At 53.7% G+C, this 21,056-nt stretch overlaps 1 protein-coding gene across 1 annotated transcript in view; it reads left to right on the top strand.

Annotated features, from left to right (window-relative positions):
- MDGA1 (MAM domain containing glycosylphosphatidylinositol anchor 1) overlaps positions 1-19,343 on the top strand; it is a 57,473-nt gene extending 38,130 nt beyond the window's left edge. The window contains exons 8-17 of the mRNA XM_059077213.2: positions 2,417-2,713; positions 3,565-3,849; positions 5,430-5,581; positions 6,407-6,584; positions 6,828-6,851; positions 7,839-7,991; positions 8,349-8,483; positions 13,097-13,227; positions 13,446-13,554; positions 14,320-19,343. Of these exons, the coding sequence (XP_058933196.1) occupies positions 2,417-2,713; positions 3,565-3,849; positions 5,430-5,581; positions 6,407-6,584; positions 6,828-6,851; positions 7,839-7,991; positions 8,349-8,483; positions 13,097-13,227; positions 13,446-13,554; positions 14,320-14,411 (1,556 nt within the window). The 3' untranslated portion in view covers positions 14,412-19,343. The remainder of the gene's footprint in view (positions 1-2,416; positions 2,714-3,564; positions 3,850-5,429; positions 5,582-6,406; positions 6,585-6,827; positions 6,852-7,838; positions 7,992-8,348; positions 8,484-13,096; positions 13,228-13,445; positions 13,555-14,319) is intronic.
- Positions 19,344-21,056: the final 1,713 nt, after the last annotated feature.

The raw sequence follows: 21,056 nt of genomic DNA, 5'->3' as shown, positions 1-21,056 counted from the left end.
GCTGGGAGAATAGAGTGAGATGAGAGTGAAGAGGTTGGCAGGGGACAGATTTTGCAGAGGATTTGGGTCTTAATTCTAATAATAAATAACGATAATGAAATAATGGCCAACATTTACTGAGTGTTTACTATGTGTTCTGATGATTTTATATTTATCTCATTCGCCTTTATGATTTACTTTATGGGGTAGATGGTTCATCTTCAGTTTTTAGAGATGAGGAAACTTAGGCTCAGAGAGTTTAAGAATCTTACCTAAGGTTACACATCAATAAGTGGTGGAGCTGGGATTCAAACCCAGGCAACCAGACTTCAGAACCTGCTCTCAGCCACCCCTGAAGGGTTTACACTTTGAAAATTACAAGAGTTTGGAGGGAGTGACTTTGGAGGAGGTCTCTGGAATCTCATCTCCAGTCCCCAGTACCTTGCACTGAGTTGCTGGCTGACTTTGGCTAAGCCTCTTCAACTCTCTGGGCCCCAGTCTCTCCTCTATGAGACATTGAACCAGATGGACTTGGAAGCTCTTCCCATCCTGACATCTGAACAGGGAGAGGCCAGGTGTAGCTGGAGGTGTCAGGAAAGGCTTCCAGAAGGAGACAGACATGAGCTGGGCTTTGGGAGTGGACTAGGCCTCCATAGATTCCACAAATCCATTTTGCAAATCACAGAGCCATGTCTGGGGTGAGGGGCTGGGGACTCAGACATGAATGCCACAGCCCCATCATCAGAGCTCACTGCCTAGACAGAGAGATAGACCTGTTGCAGAAGGGTCAGGCAGGGTGGAAGAAAAGGAAGGACAAACCTTAGATAAGACTCAGGAGCTAAAGGTGGGGTCTGCAGAGCATCTGGGGGCACAAGAGGAGTACCAGGCTGCCCGGGGTCGTCAGGGAAGGCTTCTTAGAGGAGCCATTTTCCATGTGAGCATTTGCCCATGCTCAAGCCCATGAGAGGAGGGACAGGGAGCTCCCAAGGCATATGAGACTTGCTGTGTCCAGGAAATATGTTCCTTACAAGTGATCCCACAGCTGGAACACAGGATGGGAAAGGAAGATGAGGCTGGGGGTTGACAGAGGACAGAGCACAAGGGCCTTCTTAGAAGAGCCAAGGAGTTTGAGCTTTAACCTGAGGGCAGTATGGCCTCAAAATGGGGGAACAGCCCTTTATCTTGTGGAGGCAAAGAAGGGTTGGGAGCTGGGGTGTTTTAGAAGCAGGGAAATCAATGGGGTACAGGGCCATTTCCTTCATTTCACTCGTCAGCTTGATGCCTAGGACATAGAAGCTTTTTAAGGACCTGTGGAGATGGTTTAGAATTGGAAAAATAAGTTAACTGGCTCCAAAATACAAAGGGAAAACTGCAGAATTAAAGCCAATAAATGTATAAATGTTTACAGAGTATAAATTATGCTAACTAGAGAACTGGACTTCAGCTTGCCTTGTAGAGTTATTTACAATTTATATTTAATGTAGACATTAATTAGCTTGATGTGATGTGGGATGGGACCCATGGAAGTTTTTTAAAGACCCTTAATTTGGGCAATGTGTTGGGTTGGATTAGGTTTGGCTGTGAATAACAGAAAAAAAACCTAAATAATGGTGTCTTTAAATGAGCTAGATGTGTATTTCTTCTTTATGTAAAAGTGAGCAGTCCAGGCTGGAATAGTGGCTCTGCTCCACCAAATCCTCAGAGCCCCAGACTCCATCTTGTCTTGCTTTTCATTATCTTTAGCATGTGCCCCCTCGTCCACGATGTCAGTGCCAGCTGCAGCGATCAGTCTGCATTCCAGCCTGCAGGGAGGAAGAGAGGCACTGCCTCTCCCTTTAAAGACTCACACCACCTTGGCCAGGATTTAGTCACGTGACCACAGCTAGCCATAAGGCAGGCTGGGAAATACAGTCTTTATTCTGGCTGTGTGTCCTGCTAAAGCCCAGATATTCTTTCACTTTTGAAGAAAGGGTAAGGATGTTGGGGGACAGACTACCAACCTGTGATAACACTCCAGAAAGAGAAGATGGAGGCTTTCACTAGAGCAGGGCCAGTAGGCAGGAAGGAGGGGATTGAGGGAGAAGATATTTAGCAGAACTATTTAAAAAGTGGAACCCCCCCAAATAAATAAATAAAAGGTGGAATCCCCCCAAACTTAGTAATGTTGGGGGGGTAAGGGGATAGAAAGAATTGGCCTGGATGACTTCAACACTCTTTCTGAGTTGGGAGACCTTGAGGTAGAGACCCAGGAGGTGGAGAGGATTTGGAGAGGGGAGTTCTGCTTTGAAGATACTGCAGGATCTGTGGAACATCGCAGATGGGAAAGGAGGTTCGCACTTAGTGGGAGGGAAGCAGGAGCCCCAGAGGAGAGGCCGGGAGATGGGGGGGCGGTGAGGGGAAGCTCTAACCCCGCTCCTACCTCTTCCCTGCCCCGCAGTGCCTCCCACCATCAGCGTGCCCAAGGGCAGGGCCGTGGTGACTGTGCGTGAGGGCTCGCCCACCGAGCTGCAGTGCGAGGTGCGGGGCAAGCCGCGGCCGCCTGTGCTTTGGTCCCGTGTGGACAAGGATGCTGCGTTGCTGCCCTCGGGGCTGCCCCTCGAGGAGACCTCGGACGGGAAGCTGCGGCTGGAGCGCGTGAGCCGCGACATGAGTGGAACCTACCGCTGCCAGACGGCTCGCTATAATGGCTTCAACGTGCGCCCCCGCGAGGCCCAAGTGCAGCTGAACGTGCAGTGTGAGTCTCACCGCCCCACCCAGACTACCGTCCAGAGCTGTCCCTCCCGGTTTACAGTCAGGCCTGCCCCCTCTTCACCCCTTCACCCACCCTGGTCCAACCAAACCCCTCTGGCTGATAACCCTACACCCTCCTTGACCCCCGTGCTCTAAGACATGGAGGTCCATGACCCTTGCCGCACTTCTACTCCATCTTCATTCCCAGGGACCCAGTGAGCAAAGAAATAACAGATTTTGCCAAGTGAAACTGGGAGTTTGAAGGAGGAAGGAACCTTAAAGGGAACACACTGCCTCTGATAGTATAATGACGAGAGTTAACTTACCACGGGCCAAGCACTGAGTGTTTTAATGCCCTAACTCATCTAGCCTTCCACAGCCCTATGTATAGATTCTGCTATTCACCCATTTTTACAAATAGGGAAACCGAGTCACACAGATGTTAAGTAACTCGCCTAAGATCTCACAGCTAGTTAGAGGCAGAGCTGGGGTTTGAACCTAAGCTATCTAGCTCCGGAGATCATGCTGTAAATCCCGATGTTATGCTGCTTTTCATTACACGGAGGGTGAGGGGACCATTTGAGGCATGAATAGAGGCCCAGTCTGGAAAGCTCGGCTGGAGGTTTTGGCCGGGAAGGAGCAGGTATCTGCAGGTCGGGGAGGTATGAGTGTGGCTATTTTGTATGTTGTGAGTGTGTATCCGCCCTGAGACCATTCCAGAATGCTGGGGGGTGGGGGGAGGGGTGGGGGGAGGGGTGGCGGGAGTAGGGGCGAGTACGTCGCCTCCCCATGGGGCTGCTCCTCAGACCCCACTCGGTGGGGAGAGGCCCCGCTGACCGCCGCCCCCGCCCCCAGTCCCGCCGGAGGTGGAGCCCAGCTCCCAGGACGTGCGCCAGGCACTGGGTCGGCCAGTGCTTCTGCGCTGCTCGCTGCTTCGAGGCAGCCCCCAGCGCATCTCCTCGGCTGTGTGGCGCTTCAAAGGGCAACTGCTGCCTCCGCCGCCTGCCGTCCCCGTCGCCGCCGAGGCCCCCGACCACTCTGAGCTGCGCCTTGACGCCGTCACCCGCGACAGCAGCGGCAGCTACGAGTGCAGCATCTCCAACGACGTGGGCTCGGCTGCCTGCCTCTTCCAGGTCTCGGGTGAGTGTCCCGACTGCCCCGCCCCAGCCAACCCCGCCCACCTGGGACCAGGCTCCGCCCCAACCCCAGCTCTGCCCAGGCTCCGCTTGGGGCCCCGCCCTTTCCGGCCTAACTGCACCTGGTTTAGGGCTCTGCCTTTCCAGGACCCGCCCATGCCAGGTACAGATCCCGCGCAGGCCTCTCGGATATAACAAGGACCTCCTCTCACAGCCCTGAATCCTCCACTTGCCCACTCTAGGTCTAGGCCTTCCCCTTTCGAGGCCCGCCTCGACTTGGCCTAAGCCTCACCTGTTTTAGCTTGCCCGGCTCCTGGGATCTGACAGGCCCGCTCCCTTCACCAGGCCTAGACTTCGCCCCTCTAGCCCCAGGAGCACCAGGTATGGGCCCTTGCCTTTAAAGGCCCATTCACACCTGGCTTACGCCCCGCCTACGTGAGGCATAGGCTCCACCCCTTCCAGCTCTCTGCTTCCACCTGTTTGAGTAGCAGGCATCGCTTTCCCTCCAGCTCTGTCCACGTCAGGTTTAGACCAACCCGCTCAAGCCCTGGGCACTGCCGCATCTCAGCCATCACTTCTCAATGTCTTCCTGACTGCGGGCCCAATGTGAGGGGCCTGAGCTGTAGCTTAGAGGAGGGAAGAAGCGCCTCAACAGCTTCTCTGGAACCTCGTGGGTGGCGCTGGGCCAGCCAGCACACATTTCCTGAGCTGTCACTCTAGAGGTTCATGCCCCTCGGTGTCCAGAAATCCCTTTCAGCCCCATCTCTTCATGTCATTCAGGTGGGCATTTGGGGGCTGCAGATGGGCATGGGTGGGTCAGAAAGGAGGGAAGGTCGTGGTGAGAGTGGAGGGGAAAGGCCAGACCCACTCCCCTCTCTTCCTCCCTTGGGGAGAGCCGGTACCCTGTCAGAAGCAGCACCCCAGAGGAGAGTCCCAGGTGTGCCTGTCCCCCATTTTACTGCACCCCCGCTCTCCCAACAGCCTCCGACTGACTGGGTGCCCCTTTAGCTCTTGTTTGGATCTCCTCACTCAACAGTGGGGGGCTAGGGCCACAGGTCACTGGCCACCTACCCAGCCCCTCCCCACCCCATCCAGCCCTGCCAGCCAGAGGCCCCTGTGACATTTCCCACCTCCTTCCCCCTCCCCTGTTCTCCCACGCTTTCCCTGTCTCCCCACCTTTTGGCCACTCTCTATCTCTCTTCCCTTCCTTCCACCTCAAAATCCTTGACCCTTCTTGGTGTCTTCTATCCAATTCTCTTCCCTGTGTCTTCTCTAATATCCCTTCTCTGTGTCTTCCCACATTTCTCTTTTCCGTCCTTACCTTGGCCTTTCCACTCCCTTCTCATCAACACCACCTCTTGGATTCCCAATCTCCCTTTCCTCCATCTCCCACCTTCCCACCTACCCCTCATTCTCCCCAATCTCTTCTCCCACCATCTCCTCTCCTCACAATATTCCTTCTTTTTGTCTCCCCCCCTGCCCCGTACCATGCATCCTCTTCTGTCACCCTCTCCCGCACCTCCTCTCTGTCTCTCCTCATCCCCTGCCCCTCACGGCCCCATGCCCCCCTCCCGGCCCTCTCAGCCAAAGCCTACAGCCCGGAGTTTTACTTCGACACCCCCAACCCCACCCGCAGCCACAAGCTGTCCAAGAATTACTCCTACGTGCTGCAGTGGACCCAGAGGGAGCCTGACGCTGTCGACCCTTTGCTCAACTACAGACTCAGTGTCCGCCAGGTGGGCCAAGGGGGACAGGGGCTCAGGTGCAGGCTGGCCCTGGGAATGCTCATCAAGTCAGGGGGAAGGGGTTGGAGACACATTGACCCTCTTATAGATAACTCTTCAGAGCCAGGGAAAAAGTGTTCTGGACACAGGAGCTGGGAGGCTCTAGGGACCTGTCCCCTTTGAACCCATGCTCTGAGAATTAGGCAGGGGTCTGCTGGGTTCATGTGGGGGTAGGGAGGCAAAGCCAGTCCTGCTCACAAAACAGAGAATCTACTCTTATATCAGAAGCATAAAGCATGAGCTTAAGTCTCATCTACAGGGTCTCTAGGACACAAGGCCAGAGCCACTATAGGAGTCTCGAGTCCAGTCTAATTGCATGTGGTTCTGCCCAGACTAAGGGGTAGTTGGGTGGAGGGTAAGAGTGTGACTCTGAGGCAGACTGCCTAAGCTAAAATTCAGTTCTGTATTCACTTGGGCAAGCTACATCTGTTTGGCCTCAGTTTCTTCATCTGTAAAACGGGGGTAATTATACTATTCCAACTGATAGGATCATTATTTTGAGGACTGAATGAGTTAATAATTGCAAAGCATTTAGAACAGTGCCTAGCACACATTAATTTTTCAATATGTGTTACTATCACTTATTATTAAGACAGCCCTGGGAGGTGGGCATGGAAGAGGTGATTGCTCTGTCTTACAGATGAGGAAACTGAGGGCCTGGCTTCCTAGTCCTTTGCTCTTTCTGCTCCCCTATGCTGCCCCCCAAAGTTACACCAGGGCCTGGGCTGGTGCTTAGGTGGAGGGTGTCGGGCATCTGGGAACTCCCTGTATCTACAGTTGAATCAGCAAAATGCCATGGTGAAGGCCATCCCGGTGCGACGTGTGGAGAAGGGGCAGCTGCTGGAGTACATCCTGACCGAGCTCCGAGTGCCCCACAGCTACGAGGTCCGCCTCACGCCCTACACCACTTTTGGGGCTGGAGATACGGCCTCCCGCATCATCTACTACACAGAGCGTAGGTGGTGGTGGCTGTGGTGGTGGGATAGGTGGGCCCATCTCATGCCCAGGGGACCCCTCCATATTCCCCACGTGGTTCCTGAGCTTGGGGTTCTCCAATGTGCAGTGTCCTACTCTGTCACTGCAGGCCAGGAGCCTCTGGCCCCCAGGCCTACTCTGGGGACCCTGTTCCTAAGCCCAGGCACCCTCTGCACAGCCCCACACCTTGGTTCTGACTTGGTTTTCCTGCTTGCTTTCTCAGCCATCAACTCTCCCAATCTGTCAGGTGAGACACCCCTACCCACTTCCCCTTCCCTTTAGAGGCACAAAGGCTCCCCTGGTGGGAGGGACCCCAAGAGATAACCCAGAGAGAAAATAGTGTGGAGGCCAGAAGTTGGCAGAAAAAGCAGAAGGGAGCAAGGCTGGGCTTGGAGATATTTGCATCCAGGATTTATTCTGGGGCTTAAAGGCTTGAAGTGAGGGTGGAGTCAAGAGGACATCTCTCTCACTCAGGGCCTTTTGTCCTCACTCAGCACCATTCACTGTCCCCAAAATAAAAATGGAAAGACCAGGCTAATCTACATTCTCTGTTCCCTGGGGCAGAGGTCCTTAATCTGAGATTCATGGACCATCCCTACAAAGGATGAGGAGGGTCCATGAAACTGGACCCTGGAAGGGCATGCAATTACTTCTTTATTTTCCGTAACTTCTAGAAATTTAACATCTTCAATGATGAGTGTAGGAATGTGGTATAATCACTACCTGTGACTCTGTCGTCAGTGGAAATCCAATCACCTAAAAGTTTTTGCAGCCATCTCTAAATATCATTTCCATTTATTAGTATTTCAAACTACAGTAGTTAGACCTAACACTGGATCCTGTGATTTAATTAGATAATAGAGAAGCCCACTTATTATTATATCACAAATCTATTTTTTAAATATTTTGACAACTGTATTTCAATATAATTGATTTCCTTTGTAACCCTGTGTTTTGCATTTTATGCACCTAAATAATTATTCTGAGATGAGATTCTTAACTTCACTAGACGCCAGAAGGGTTTGTGGTACAAAAAAGATTTAAAAGTCCTGTTCCGGGAATAGATTTGTCAGGGGTTCCATTGCCTGGTTTCTGAGGCCCTGGGATCCTGGGCCTGCTGCTTGGATGCTTGGGAGCTGTCTCAGGGGTGACCAGGAAGGCAAAGCTGCACCAGGGGACTTGAGGAGGCTGACTCTCTTTGTCTCATCCCCTCCCAACTCTGCCCTGAATACAGACAACACCTGCCACTTTGAGGATGAGAAGATCTGCGGCTACACCCAGGACCTGACAGACAACTTTGACTGGACCCGGCAGAATGCCCTCACCCAGAACCCCAAGCGCTCCCCCAACACTGGTCCCCCCATGGACATAAGTGGCACCCCTGAGGGTGAGGACATGGCCTGCTGCTAGGAATGGAGAACAGCTTCAGGGAGGGGTCTAGCCCTGGGGAGCCCCGGTCTGAGGGGAGACACAACCCTGGCCTCAGGGAGCCCCGGTCTTAGAGGAGAGAAATAGCTCTGAGCTGCTAGAGGATTGGGAAGAAGAGAAACTGCAGCAGAGCTAAGAAGTCACAATTGCTGGCCTAGACTCCTGTGTTGTGCCATGAGGCAGGGAGGACTGGGTGGGGTGGGGTGAGGCACCTGGGATTCAGGCAGCTGATACTAAGGCCAAAAAGGAATCAGATGGAAAGAGGCCTGAGAGGGGTGAGGGGGAGGCTGTTGGCACATCTCCCCCTTCCCTGCAGGCTACTACATGTTCATTGAGGCATCAAGGCCCCGGGAGTTGGGGGACCGTGCAAGGTTGGTGAGTCCCCTGTACAATGCCAGCGCCAAGTTCTACTGCGTCTCCTTCTTCTACCACATGTACGGGAAGCATATCGGTGAGTCGAGGGACCAGGTAAGCTGCACGAGTGGGTGCTGGGGCAGGGAGGGGTGTCCACAGGAAGCTGGGGACTGTCCCAGGTAAGGCCTGGGCATCCCAAGTTGGCTGAATCACAGATCCTTGTAGGGAATATGAGCAGAATCTGGGCAAGGGGAAGTCCAGAGCCAACCTGTCTGAGGTTTTGAGATGATCAAGGCTTCCTGAGTCTGCAAAGAAAATGGATCCACCAGGACGAGTCTTGCAGGGGATGGAGAAATCAGCTAAGAGGTTGCATATTGAGTGCCTGCCAGGTGCCAGGTGACATCCTGGGTTAGGGATGCATCTGTGGTCTTATTAACCCTCACAACCACCACATGTGGGAGGTGTTATCATATAGACCAGAGAGGTTAAGCATTTGCCCAAGATCACACAGCAACCCAAGTCTGTCTGACTCTCCCAAGCCCTAAACGCAAGGTTGGAAGGGAGCTGCTCTGTGAGCAGTGAGGGGAGGTACTACTTCCTAAGCATGACCATGAACCTAAGGAGTGCCCTTTGGGAAGAGATGGCACTGGTAGGAGTGCCACATTAGACAATGAACTCATCAGTTCAGCCATCATTTCCAGAGCTCCTGCTCTGTGCCAGGCATCCAGTGCTGCAGTGAACAGGATGGACAAATCCCTCATCTTTTTGGCACCTACAGTCAAGTGGGAGAGACAGACATTAATTAATTGCACCAGATAGGATTTGGTGACCACTGTAATGTGTGTCTGCAGCAGAAGGACAGTGGCCAAGACAGCTGTTAAAAGGAATAGTTGACTGACTCTGGGGGCTGGTTATGGAAGACTCTGCTGAGGAAATGACAATTTTAATTTTATTTATTTGTTTGTTTACATATTTATGGGAAAAGGTAATGTATTTTGCACAGGTCAGAAGGTACAAAAGGGTGCATAAGGAGAGTCCCTCTCCCATCCCAGACCTCCTGCCACCTAGAGTCCCTTCCCAGAGGCAATCAATGTATTAGATTTTGAGGCAAACTTCCAGAAATGCTTTAAGCATGTAGAAGCCAGTACACATATATTCTGTTTCCCTACATTTTACACACACTGTTCTGTGCCTTGCTTTTCCCTCTAAACTGTGCATCTTGGTGATCAGGCCTTAACAGACCATAGAAAGCTTCATTGTTTTCCTTAGCTACAAGGTAGAGGAAGTGACTTTAAGCCAGTGTGGACCTAAAGGCTCATTGTGAAGTGTCCACAGCTAGAGTGATGGGTCGGGCCGAACTGATGAACTAGAATGAGGTGGGATGGAACCTTCTGCATCCACTGGGGTCCCCCGGGCCATCCACACAATCCGATTCACCCATGACTGGGTCTGGACTTCGTGAGAAGCTTACTGTGGGGTAGGTGGGGGTGACGGTGACCAGGACCTCCCTGCCCAGCTAGAGTAACCACTTCAAACCAATCCTGGTTTGCCCCAGCGTTTCCCACTTTTAACACTAGAAGTCCCACATCCCAGGCAAACCAGGACAGTTGGTCATTTTATCTTCAGCTCAGGAGGGGCACGGGGGACCCAGCTGGCAAGAAGAGCATGTTGGACACAGTAGGGCCCTGGGAGATCAAGCCTGAAGAGCTGGGATGCCCAGGTGCCTGGGAGCAGAAAAAGCCCTGAGGGAGCCATCTGTGCTTCAGAGCTTGCTTGGTGTCCCCCAGCAGGTGGGACAAACACCAGTCACTGAAAGCTTCTGGGAGGCAGGTGTGAAATTCCACCTGAGGAAGATCCTATAAGTATCAGTTCTTCCCAGCAAAGGAAGGGGCTATCCTGTGCCTGGACAGGAGGACTGTCCAGCAGGGGTGCTATGGAGGTGACCCCTGTCCCAGGTCATGTACTCCCCTGCTCGGCCCCCTTCCATCACCATCTTCTCTAGGCCTACCGTACCGGATCCACCCCTGCCTGCTTCTCTGACCTCATTTTCTGCTGCTCTCCCCTGACTCTACTCAGTTCAAGCACACCGGTCTCCTTGCTTTTCTTTAAGTACTTGAGGCCTTAGAAGCCTTTGCTTGTGATATTTCCCCCCGCCTAGAATGTTCTTCCCCTCCCCTCATTCAGGCCTCCTTGGAGAGGTCCCTGACAGCCCCATGTAAAATACCTCTGTGTCCCTTTCCTGCATTATTTTCTTTATAGCACTTACTGCCAAAAGAGCATAAGCTTCAGGATGCAGAGTTCTTTATCTTATTCATGGATGTGTCTCTGGTGTCTAGAATAGTGCCTGCTTGATTAGATGAATGAATGAATGAATGAATGATAGGGAGGTAGGGAGGGCTGGGCTTGATGAACCCTGAGAAGCCTCTTTTCAGTCAGTCCTGATGACAGTGTTGGAAAGTTCTTCATTGAGCATTCAAATATTGAGAACAGATAGGAATTCAATGGGGACTTTCCCTCAGGAGCCAAATAGGTAGAGAGAGGATATGAATCCCAGGAACTGCCACACTGTAGAGCAGGGAGTGGTTTGGGTATGGGGAGCTGAAGTTTAAGGTCTCCGAGTTCACAGGAAGCACAGAGGGCTCCCAGCTCAAGCCTGGGAAGACTTCTTGGAGGAGGTGACATTTCAGAGAGGGCTTGAAGCACAAAAAGGATTTGGTCAGGGAAACATAGTAGGGGAGGGCATCTCAAGCTGTGGGAACAACGCTGGCAAAAGCCCAGAGTCTGGAAAGCTGGACTGTGTCCAGGCTGCAACATGTAGCTCAGTGTGGCTTTGGAGGTGACAGGAAGATAGGGAAGAATGTAGTGAGCAGGCACCCTTAAGGCCCTGTGAAACGCTGTCAGGAAGAGGGGAGATCTTGTAGCTTGTGGGATGATCAGGGAAGGGGGCAGAAATTCAATTTTGGTTTGAGTAGTGAAAAGGTGGGGTTCCCCCATTAGGGTCCTTGGGGCAGGGTGGTGGAGGAGGAAGAAACGGTTTGGAGATTGAGGTTGGACCCTGGAGGTTGGGGGATTGGAACCGGGGAAGATCTTCAGGAAGGGGAAGAGAGGGAGGTCCCTTTGGGGCTGGTGAGAAGCCCAAAAGTCACTGGGGCTTGGGCCCTGCCTAAGCCAGTGTGGCATCTCCCAGCCCACTGGGTGCTGGCTTCAGCCCTCTCAGGGCCCCATCTGCTGGTGAGGGTTCTCCACATGCCTTGAACCTTTGTTTGCTCCTCCCCCAGGCCTGGGCCTGCTGCTGGGGAGGGGTGGGTGTTTCTTGCTATCCTGGTCCCTGCTCTCCCCTCCTCTCCCACCCCACCTGGCAGCTCCGGGCACCAGCTGTCTCCAGTCCTTGCGTCTCACTGGCTCTCCTAGGTCCAAGCCAACTCCTTTAATCTCAGGCAGGTAACATTTGGTGGCCCTCCCCCACTGGGGGTCCATCTATCTGGTGTCACAGATGGTGTGGCTTTGTCTGGGGCAGTGCCATGGAAATGCCAGCTATCAGGTGCCATCTAAGATTGATTCCCCTTCTCTCTGAGCCAAGTCTTTTTGTCATAGGGGGCTTGAGACAGGCTAGAAGAGCTGGCGAGGGGGCATGACATTGCCTGGGTGCTCTTCATCAAGGCCTGATCCCTTCCTTCTCTTCCACTGCCCCTCAGCATCTCCACAATCCCAGGCCCCTGGGTCTGTGGGCAAAGGGGCTCAGCATCCCTAGGCTAATAACTCCAAAATTTCACATTTTACCACAGCTGTGTAGCACATATACTAATACCTTTCTTTAAATCAACTCACTCCTTTTTTCTTGGCTTTGTCCTAAGCATCAATATTAGAGAAGTTGTGGGTTTGAAAGGCTAGCTTTATTCACCTCTTAAAACATATATATAAGTATGAAATTTTTCACTGAGGTATAATGGACATTATATTAGTTTCATATGTACAACATAATGATTTGACATTTGTGCATATTGCAAAACAGTCACCACAATAAGTCTAGTTAATAACCATCACCAGAATTTTTTTTTCTTATGATGAGAACTTTTAAGGTCTATTGTCTTAGCAACTTTCAAATATGCAATACAGTATTATTAACTATAGTCACCATGCTGTACATTACATCCCCAGAACTTATGTATTTTATAACTTGAAGTTCGTACCTTTTTAGTCCCTTCACCCACTTCACCCACCCGCCACCCTCCCTCCAAGTGTTAAAGTTTTAAAGTCCGTTCCTGTACCTCCAGAAATCATTGCATGTATCGTGTACCACCAAGCGTGTGCATTACGTGCTTCGGGAATCCTGCTCTGTGTTCAGATATGGGCCCCCGTGTCCTGGGACAACTCCCCTGTCTAGAGGGGGGAAGGGTGCTGTGTGTGGGTGTGTTTGTGTGTGTGAGTGAGTGAGTGAGTGTGTGGGGGGAATTAGCTGATTAGGAAGGAAAGGAAGAAATGAAAGAAAATTTGCCAGTCGTCCTGATAAATTGAAGGCCTGCTGCTGTCCCCTTTCTTTCCCATGCTGAGGTCCCCTCTGGGATAACAGGACACTGAGCCAGTCTGCGATGGGGAGAATGTCCGGTCCAGCGGGGACTCTGCTGCGGGCAGTGGTAGGGAGTTGAGCCTGGTGAACGGGGAAAGGTGAGGGTACCCCCTCACTGCCCCCTCTCCTCACACCCACCACAGGCTCCCTCAATCTCCTGGTGCGGTCCCGGAACAAAGGGGCACTGGATATGCACGCCTGGTCCCTCAGTGGCAATAAGGGCAACGTGTGGCAGCAGGCACATGTGCCCATCAACCCCAGCGGGCCCTTCCAGGTGAGTCTGCTGGGCCCAGGGCTCCTCACAGCTCTCCAGGCCCTGGGCCATCGTTCCAGCCAGGGAGCCCTCAGGAGGGCCCAGGGCTTGCTCCCGGGAGCTGAGGAGAAAAGCTTGCAGGGATGGGCGGCCTTCCAGGGAGATGGAGGCTAAGGGCTGAAAGTCTGTGGTGCAGAACCTCCCTCATCCCTGCTCCCTGCTCTCTGACCCCACCCCAGATTATTTTTGAGGGGGTTCGAGGCTCGGGCTACCTGGGGGATATCGCCATAGATGACGTCACACTGAAGAAGGGAGAGTGTCCCAGGAAGCAGATGGATCCCAATAAAGGTGCAGGATGGAAAGAGGGCGGGGGTGCTGAATCTCTGGGGGACTGTGTGGGTGGGTGCCTGAGTCAGGGGAGGCGTTGCTGTCTGAATTGGGGTTCAGAGTGGCTGGGCGATGGGATGCATGTGCTGGTGACTGTGGGAACAGCTGCTGGTGTGTATGGTACCCACCTTGGGCCCCACCCTGGCTCAGGCTGTGGGCCGTATGGAGGACAATGAGACCACCAGACCCTCCTGTGAGCTTACTAAGTTTACAGTAGCAGCTACAGTAGCAGCGTCTGTGTCTGGGTACATCCGTGTGTGTGTGTGTGTGTGTGTGTGTGTGTGTGTGTGTCTGTGTGTGTCCAGGTGTGAATGTGTACCTCTTCCCCCTCCGCCACTGGGGGCCAGGTGTTTGCAATAATAACAGCTGGAGTTTACCAAGTGATTACGATATACCAGGCAAGGTACAAACACCTGTATATGCGTGATCTCATTTATTTCTCACAGCAGTCCTCCGGGTGGCTCTTCCTATTAGACTCATTTTACAAACGAGGAAACTGAGGCCACTGAGGTTGAGTGAATTGCCCTGTGTCTTATTTAGTGAGCCACAGAGCCAGGATTTGGACCTGTGCTCTGCAGAGCACACCACCTCATGTCTTACGAGTGTGTCTGTGAGCACAGAGAGGGGGCAGAGGAACAGCCCTCCCGTGGCCTGCTGGCTGCTGCTCCGTGGCCCTGCTGAGCTGACCGGAGCCCTGGCCTGTCTCCCTTCTCTTTCCCGTCACAGTGGTGGTGATGCCGGGCAGTGGAGCCCCCTGGCAGTCCCGCCCACAGCTCTGGGGGCCCGTGGCCATCTTCCTCTTGGCGTTGCAGAGATGATGAGCGCTTCGTGGCCCCCCACCCCGCCCCCGGCACACCAAAGTGTCCGCATCGTACCAAAGACTGACCCCATGCCAGCCGGGGTGCCCAGGGGCAGAGCCGCCCGCCAGTGAGGGGGCCTGCACTGGCTGTGAGGATGAGCAGAGAACAAGGACAGCGGCCCAGCACTGAGGCCCTGGAGACGTTCGTTTGTTCGACACACGCACACACCCACACCCACACTCACACACACAAAGATATATTAAAGCACAAGTTTCTATCTGACCTGCCAGCACCTTCTTTGCTGCAGAGACAGGAGACTCGCCTGAATGGCATCCACCACCCCAGGGACCTCGGCGCCACCTAGGCCTTGTCCTGGCTGCACCTGTGGTGTGTTTCTGACCTTCCGCTGTCCCTGACTCAAGGCTGAGCTCAGCCCCATGGCTTTACCAGAAGGAGCCAGAAGGGGAGCAGACACAGGAGCCCTGCCCTTGGCTGGACTCTGGGGCCCCCTGGGATGGCGGAGGCCGGGGTCAGAGGGGGCCAAGCGGGACTGACTCTGCGAACGACAAAGGACATGAGGCACCAGCTGCACACAACTCTGTTCCCAGAGTGAAGGCCAGAAGCCGGAGAGCCCAGGCCACCCATATCCCCTGACCCATTCATTCCTGGGATGTCATATCCCGCCCCCCTCACTGTGCCCCCTTCGAAGGGACCTAGCGCAGGGTCTTTGGCCCGGACAGTCTGGAGACTGACCCCTTCCCCACCCTCCCCATCCCACTGCACCCCACCCCACAAGCAGCTGTATTCCTGAGAGCACAGTCCCTGCCCTGCTTGGCTGGCCTAACCTCAGTCCCCAGCTGAGCCAGGGGGGGAGGCATGGTGGCCAAGCCATTTTCTGGGGTGAGGCTTGGCTCTGAGAGGGGCAGAGGAGAAGTCCTGCTTTTATGATTTCACGCCCCTATATTGGACATTGATTTTAGGAGTAGAGTGGAACCTCCATTTCTTATATACTTGCCACAAAGGGGTGCTCTGGATGGGGTGTGTGTAGGGAGCTGCCCTGTCCTCCTCCACCGCAAAGCACTGTCTAATGGGCTGTTCCCTTCCCCGCCCAGGGTCAGTGAAGGAGGAGGGATTTGTAGAGCTGGGGGTGGTGTGGGGGGCAGTTGCTGGTCACCATGTTCCCTGGGAGCTGAGCCTTGTGCCCTAAAACTGGGAAAAGGCTCCGTGCCCTTGGTCCTGGGTTGGGAGACTGAGACTGACATGATGGGACCTAGACCTCCTCCTCACCGTCATCCCTGAGCCCCCCTCCTAGCGGTCCATGGGAGAGAGGAGGCCCAACCCATTCCAGGGTGAGTCATCACGCGTGTGTGCATGTGGCTGTGTGGGTGTGCACGTGTGAGCATGTGTGGGCCCATCTGTTGTCTGTGTACCACTGTGGGTATATCTCTGGCATGAGTGTGTGCAAATATGCATCTGCCTGTGCAGTTATCCATATGTGAGGCTGGGTCTAACCCCCGTCTCTTGTGAGTGCCTGCGTACGTCAGTATGTCCATCTTCATGAGTGACATGAATGTTTGTGGAGTGCTGGCCAACTATGCCGCTTCATCCCTATTCTGTAGTCTCAAGCTGCCTGCCACCACCTGAATTTCTACCTTTTATCCCCTATGGGTGACAAAGAGCTTACAGATGACCCTATGGAAATGAAGGCACCTTTGGTGGAGGTGTCACAGGGCTCCTCCTGGAGCATTTGGTGGGGACAGCTGCAGAGAAGAGGCAGAGCTGCAATGCCAGGAGGCAGGCAGGAAACCAAAGTAAACGCTGCCCATCTCAGCTCTGCCAGGCTGGTGTTAACATCATCACCAACAGCTGGTGGGTGGCCAGGCCAGGGCTGGAGTGGGGACTCCTGATACCCGACCAGCGTGGCTGCCTTCCTGGCCCAGCCAAGGCCTCTGTCCGAAATGAGTGGCTCCAGGTTCCCAGAACGTGCTGCCATTTTTCTGCAGGTATTGTTCCTTAATTGTCCCATCTGTGCAGGGTCTGTTGTCCCAACTAGACTGTGAGCTCCTCCTCTGAGCCTTCCAACCCTCCCCTGACCCCATCCTACCCTCATGCCCAGCACAAGTGGGTCTGTTATGGAAATCTCTCAACGGACTTTGCCTAGCGGAATGGATTATAGAAATCAGTGGTTCCCAGCCTGGCAGCAGAATAGAACCACCAGAGATTCTTTTAGAAAGCACCAGTGCTTGGGGCCCTCTCCAGAGATTCCAGTTTAATTGGACTGGAGTGCAACCTGGCATCGGAGATGTTTAAAAGCTCCTCAGGAGAATCCTAGAGTAGGAACCACTGGCTTATCACCTGCCAGGTGCTTCCCCCGTGCCCTGGCTGGCGTGGGTGCTGGAGATCCAAAGCGCTTGTCCTTGGGGCTCCATGGTGCCCCATGCCTACTGCCCTCAGATGACCTTTGAATATATCTGTCCCCTGCTCTGGCTGCTCCATGATGGAGACCCTCTCTCCCTTGTTCACCTCCACATCTGTAGAGCTGGATACAGAAAAGGGACTCAGCATATGTCAGCTGAGCTGAAGCACATACATGTGGCCCCTGAGTTCTGGTCTGTTTGGAGAGAGGGGACATGGTCACGTGGACAGAGAGTGTGGGGTGGGGGAGCACCAAGGAGCACTGCCAGAGGGAGGTCGGGGTGGGACCGAGACAGCCTTGACTCCAGGGTCCTTGACCTGGGCTAACAAAGTGCCCAAGGGAGCTGCTGAGATCCTTGGTCCTTGCGTGTGTCTGCATGTGCCAGCAGGTCTGCAGCGGATGTGGGTGTCAGTGTGTGCTGACATTAACAGTGTGTGATGTGAGCACCTGAGGGTGTGCTAGCCTGTGTGTGTGTGGGAGGGGGTCCTGCAAGGAATGAGTGTCTTTGTGTGTCCCTGGGTGATTTGTGAGTCAGTGTTTGTGTGCCTGTGAGTCAGCACCTCTGTGTCAGCGTCACCTGTGCCATGCGTGTCTTTGTGTGCCAGTGGGTATCAGCGTCCATGTGTTGGTAGGTGGCCCATGAGGACCCCCAGCCCGGGGGAGACCAGCCTGGCTGGATCCAGTGCATCTCCCCAGTGGCAGTCTCACCCTCTGGGTCAGGGTGGCTGAGGCATTTTGTGGCCTTAAAACAGGGAGTCCAGGGTCAGCCCTCAGGGTGTTAGGGTCCTCTACCCCTGTCCCCTCCAGCTTGGTGTCTGGGGGACAAAGGGACTCCTGGGGCCAGGTGCTGTGTAGGTAGGAGACAGGGAGCCTCAGCTTGGCTGTCCTGCCCCTGGAACCATAGATGGCCACCCGGGGTGCCGAGCTAAGCCTGCAGACCAAGGCCCCTGCTCCTGGGACATAGCCCTGACTCCTCTTTTTCATTCACTTTGCCCTCTCCCTATGCTCAGTGAAAGCCCCTGGCTCAGGCTGTCAGTGCTGGGATGGGCCGTAGAGGTCCAAACTCCTCATGGTAAGAATGAGAGTTAAGCCCAGAGGGGGCGAGGGACTTGCCCCAGGTCACACAGACAGTTAAGGTGGAGTCAGCCTTGGAAGCCGGGTACTACAGTCCTGGGCTTGTCACACCTCTGGCCACTGCACATGCCAGGCAGCAAGGCGGAGCTTGGTCAAACATCCCTGTCTCCGGGTGCTGGTACAGATGTTACAGATGTTACTGGGCCCTGCACCGGGAGAGGTACTGTCTCCCTGCCCCCAATTCTTGCCCCGCATCCCAGGCCACAGCCCCTCCTGCCTCAGGTCAAGCCTGGGTGCCACATGGAGGCTGACGCCCTTTGCCCACACTGGCTATGGCTGCTGCCCTCCTCCAGGCTCCCAGATGAAAGGGACTCTGTTTCCCCTCCCCTCTGTCTTCACATGAACCTGGGCTGGGAATGAAGGCCAATGTGTCCTGGTGTCCTTATCCTGTTGACTTCCCCCTAAGGACCAGGGGAACCTGGGAGAGCAGGGCTAATCCTTGGGTTTTCCTCTCTCTGGACAGCTCAAGGGGGGCGTGGGTATTTTCAGGGTCTGTCCTCAGGAATGGGGTGGGTGAACCTGCAATGGAGGGTCCCTGTAGGGCCACTGGTTGAGTTTCTGGGTTCAGGGGAGCCCTCCTCAATTCCAAAGGCAGGATAGCACCCCCCTCTCTGTTGAGTCAGTGCTGCTGTGTGTGTGCGTGGATGCGAGGGTGTGTGTGAGTGAGAGAGAGAGAGAGAGAGAGAGGGTGTATGTGTGAGTAAGAGTGTGTGTGTGTGTGTGTGTGTGTGTGTGTGTGTGTGTGAGGGTGTGTGTTGGGGCAGAAGGGCCACTCTTTCCTGGGGATCCCTTGACCCTTAGAGCTGGAAGGGATCTTAGAGACCATTTAATCCAGTGTCCCCACTGTACAGGTGAGAAAGCTGAGGTCCAGAGAGATGGCCCTTACCCACCACCACCCCCTCCCCTCCTGTCACCTGCATTCATTTCCCAGGGGCCCCCCTAGGAGTGCCCTCCCTCCTGGCATCCCCCCCACAGCTGCTCACATAATCACCATCTCAGTGCAACTCTGCTGGCCCCTTTGCACCCATGGCCTCCAAGCATCCTTCCTGCCCCAGGGTAGCCAGCTCACCAAGGCCTTTATCTCCAACCCAGGAGAAAGGGCAGGGGAAGGAGGGGACTGCTCCAGCCCTAAGGCCTCAAGACTTGGGAGAAAGCCAACCCCTCCGTGCCCAGGCCCACCCTACCACCAAGGTAAAAGCACAACAGGAGACCCTCATTAACGGGTGAAAGGGATTGGGGTTGTTTTAGTCACATGACCCCATCCTCACCCCTTTGCCTTGCTCTCTGTCTCCGCCCCAGCCTCTGCCCTCTTTTTGTTCCCCTTCCCCCCAGACACCCCCCAGATGTAACCTCTAGTTGCGGACGCGGTTGTTTCAATCAATAAAGCTGCAGTGTTCTAGCGTTCTGGGTCAGGCGGTGTGTGTTGGCGGCAGGTGGGCTGGGCCTGGAGGGGGTATGGGTGAGATCCTGGGGGTTCCCCTTAGGCCCCTGGAGGGAGCCCTTCTTCCCTTCGGCCCCAAAATCATGGCTCCTGCTCTGTGACGTGGACAGTGGGGACCTGCAGCCTGGTGTCCAACCCAACTAACTCATTCATTTGTTGCTCCAACAAATAACTAGCTAAATGCTGCCTTCGTGGAAGCTCCTGTTTAGTGGACACTAAGCTCATAATTGCACTGGGAAATGTATCCTTCTGAGCACAATTAATGCTGTGGGGGAAATTGGTGCTCTGGAAAAAGGTAAGAAGAGGGTCTTATCTGGGATGGGGCTCCAGAGAAGACTTCTCTGAAGAGACATTGAGAAGATACCTAAAGAATGATTGGAGTTAGCCTTTTGGCGACAGAATGAATCTTCCAAACAGAGGAAACAGAGTACGCACAGGCCAAGAGGGGTGAAAAAACTTAGAAGGCTCAAGGAAGAGGAAGGAAGACAAAGAAGGAGGAATAAAATTGATCCACTACCTGTACCAACTCTGCCCTTCCCTTCTCAGCACCCAGCCCCACCATCCCTCCTATACACTTGTACTGCCCCCCCAACCCCCAATCTCTGTTTCTGTCCTGGCCCCATAAGCCCCACTCTGCACTCTACTTGGCCTCCCTTATTCACCACCAGTTAGCTGCCCACTTTCCCCCAAATCATTTTGTGCCAACCTTTCCCTTTTTCCAGACCTCTCAGAATGCTAAAATTTCAGAGCTGGGATGTCCTTAAAGTCACCTATTTCAATCATCTACTCCTATGCTTTCCTTGGGAGAAACAGACTTACCAAGATCATGGGGACAGGCAGTGATGGGGAACGTTCACTTCCCTGTGAAGGTTTGTGACATGACCCCAAATCAAGGGCACATGTGTTATGATATGAACTACTGGGAGATCAGGCAAAGAACAGGAAGAGAGTTTATCGTGTTACTCGGTAGTAACAGGTAGGTAGAGCAGAGAGTTTCATTTCCTTGTTTCAGATGGGCAAACTGAGGGTCAGAAAGGTGACAAGACTGCAGGCTCCATGCCCCACCTTTGTCAGCTCACATCTTGGGTAACTTGTTGCTGCCACACCTGGGATTTCTCTCTGGAGCTTGGAGCCCACCACTGCTTTGGGTGGGTTGGCTCATTGGGTACCAGGAAGAGAGACTCACTCGACCTCACTCAAGTACAGGAGCATTACTGTGAGTCTCTATGTAGAATGGGGGACAGACTTTCTCAGAAAGCCAAATACAAGAGCCATAACAGGGATGAATTTCTTGAACCAGATGGGTATTCTGCATTCAAGGTAGTTTTAGGAGTTTATGGCTCCTCACCTGGCAGAGTAAAGATGGCCACAAATCTTTTGTTATCCTACCTATAGGGAACAGGACTCTAATTCCCTTCCCCTTGAATCTGTATTGGTCTTGGTGACTTGTTTGGCCCATAGAATGTGACATTCTGAGTTGAAGATGCCTTGCAGTTTCAGCTCAGGCCTCTTGGAATGTTCTGTCTGGGAGCCCTGAACCAGCATGTAGGACATCCAACTCCCCCAAGACCGACATGCTGGAGAGGCTGCGTGAAGGGCTCTAGTAGACCATCCCAGCTGAGTCCAGACCTCCAGCTGTCTCCTGCAAAGCACCGGACATGGGCATGAAGCT

Source organism: Kogia breviceps, chromosome 10 (genome assembly GCF_026419965.1).
Source record: "Kogia breviceps isolate mKogBre1 chromosome 10, mKogBre1 haplotype 1, whole genome shotgun sequence".
Taxonomy (NCBI): Eukaryota; Metazoa; Chordata; class Mammalia; order Artiodactyla; family Physeteridae; genus Kogia; species Kogia breviceps.
The sequence above is the reverse complement of the archived record's forward strand: the minus strand, read 5'-3'. Positions and strand labels throughout refer to the sequence as shown.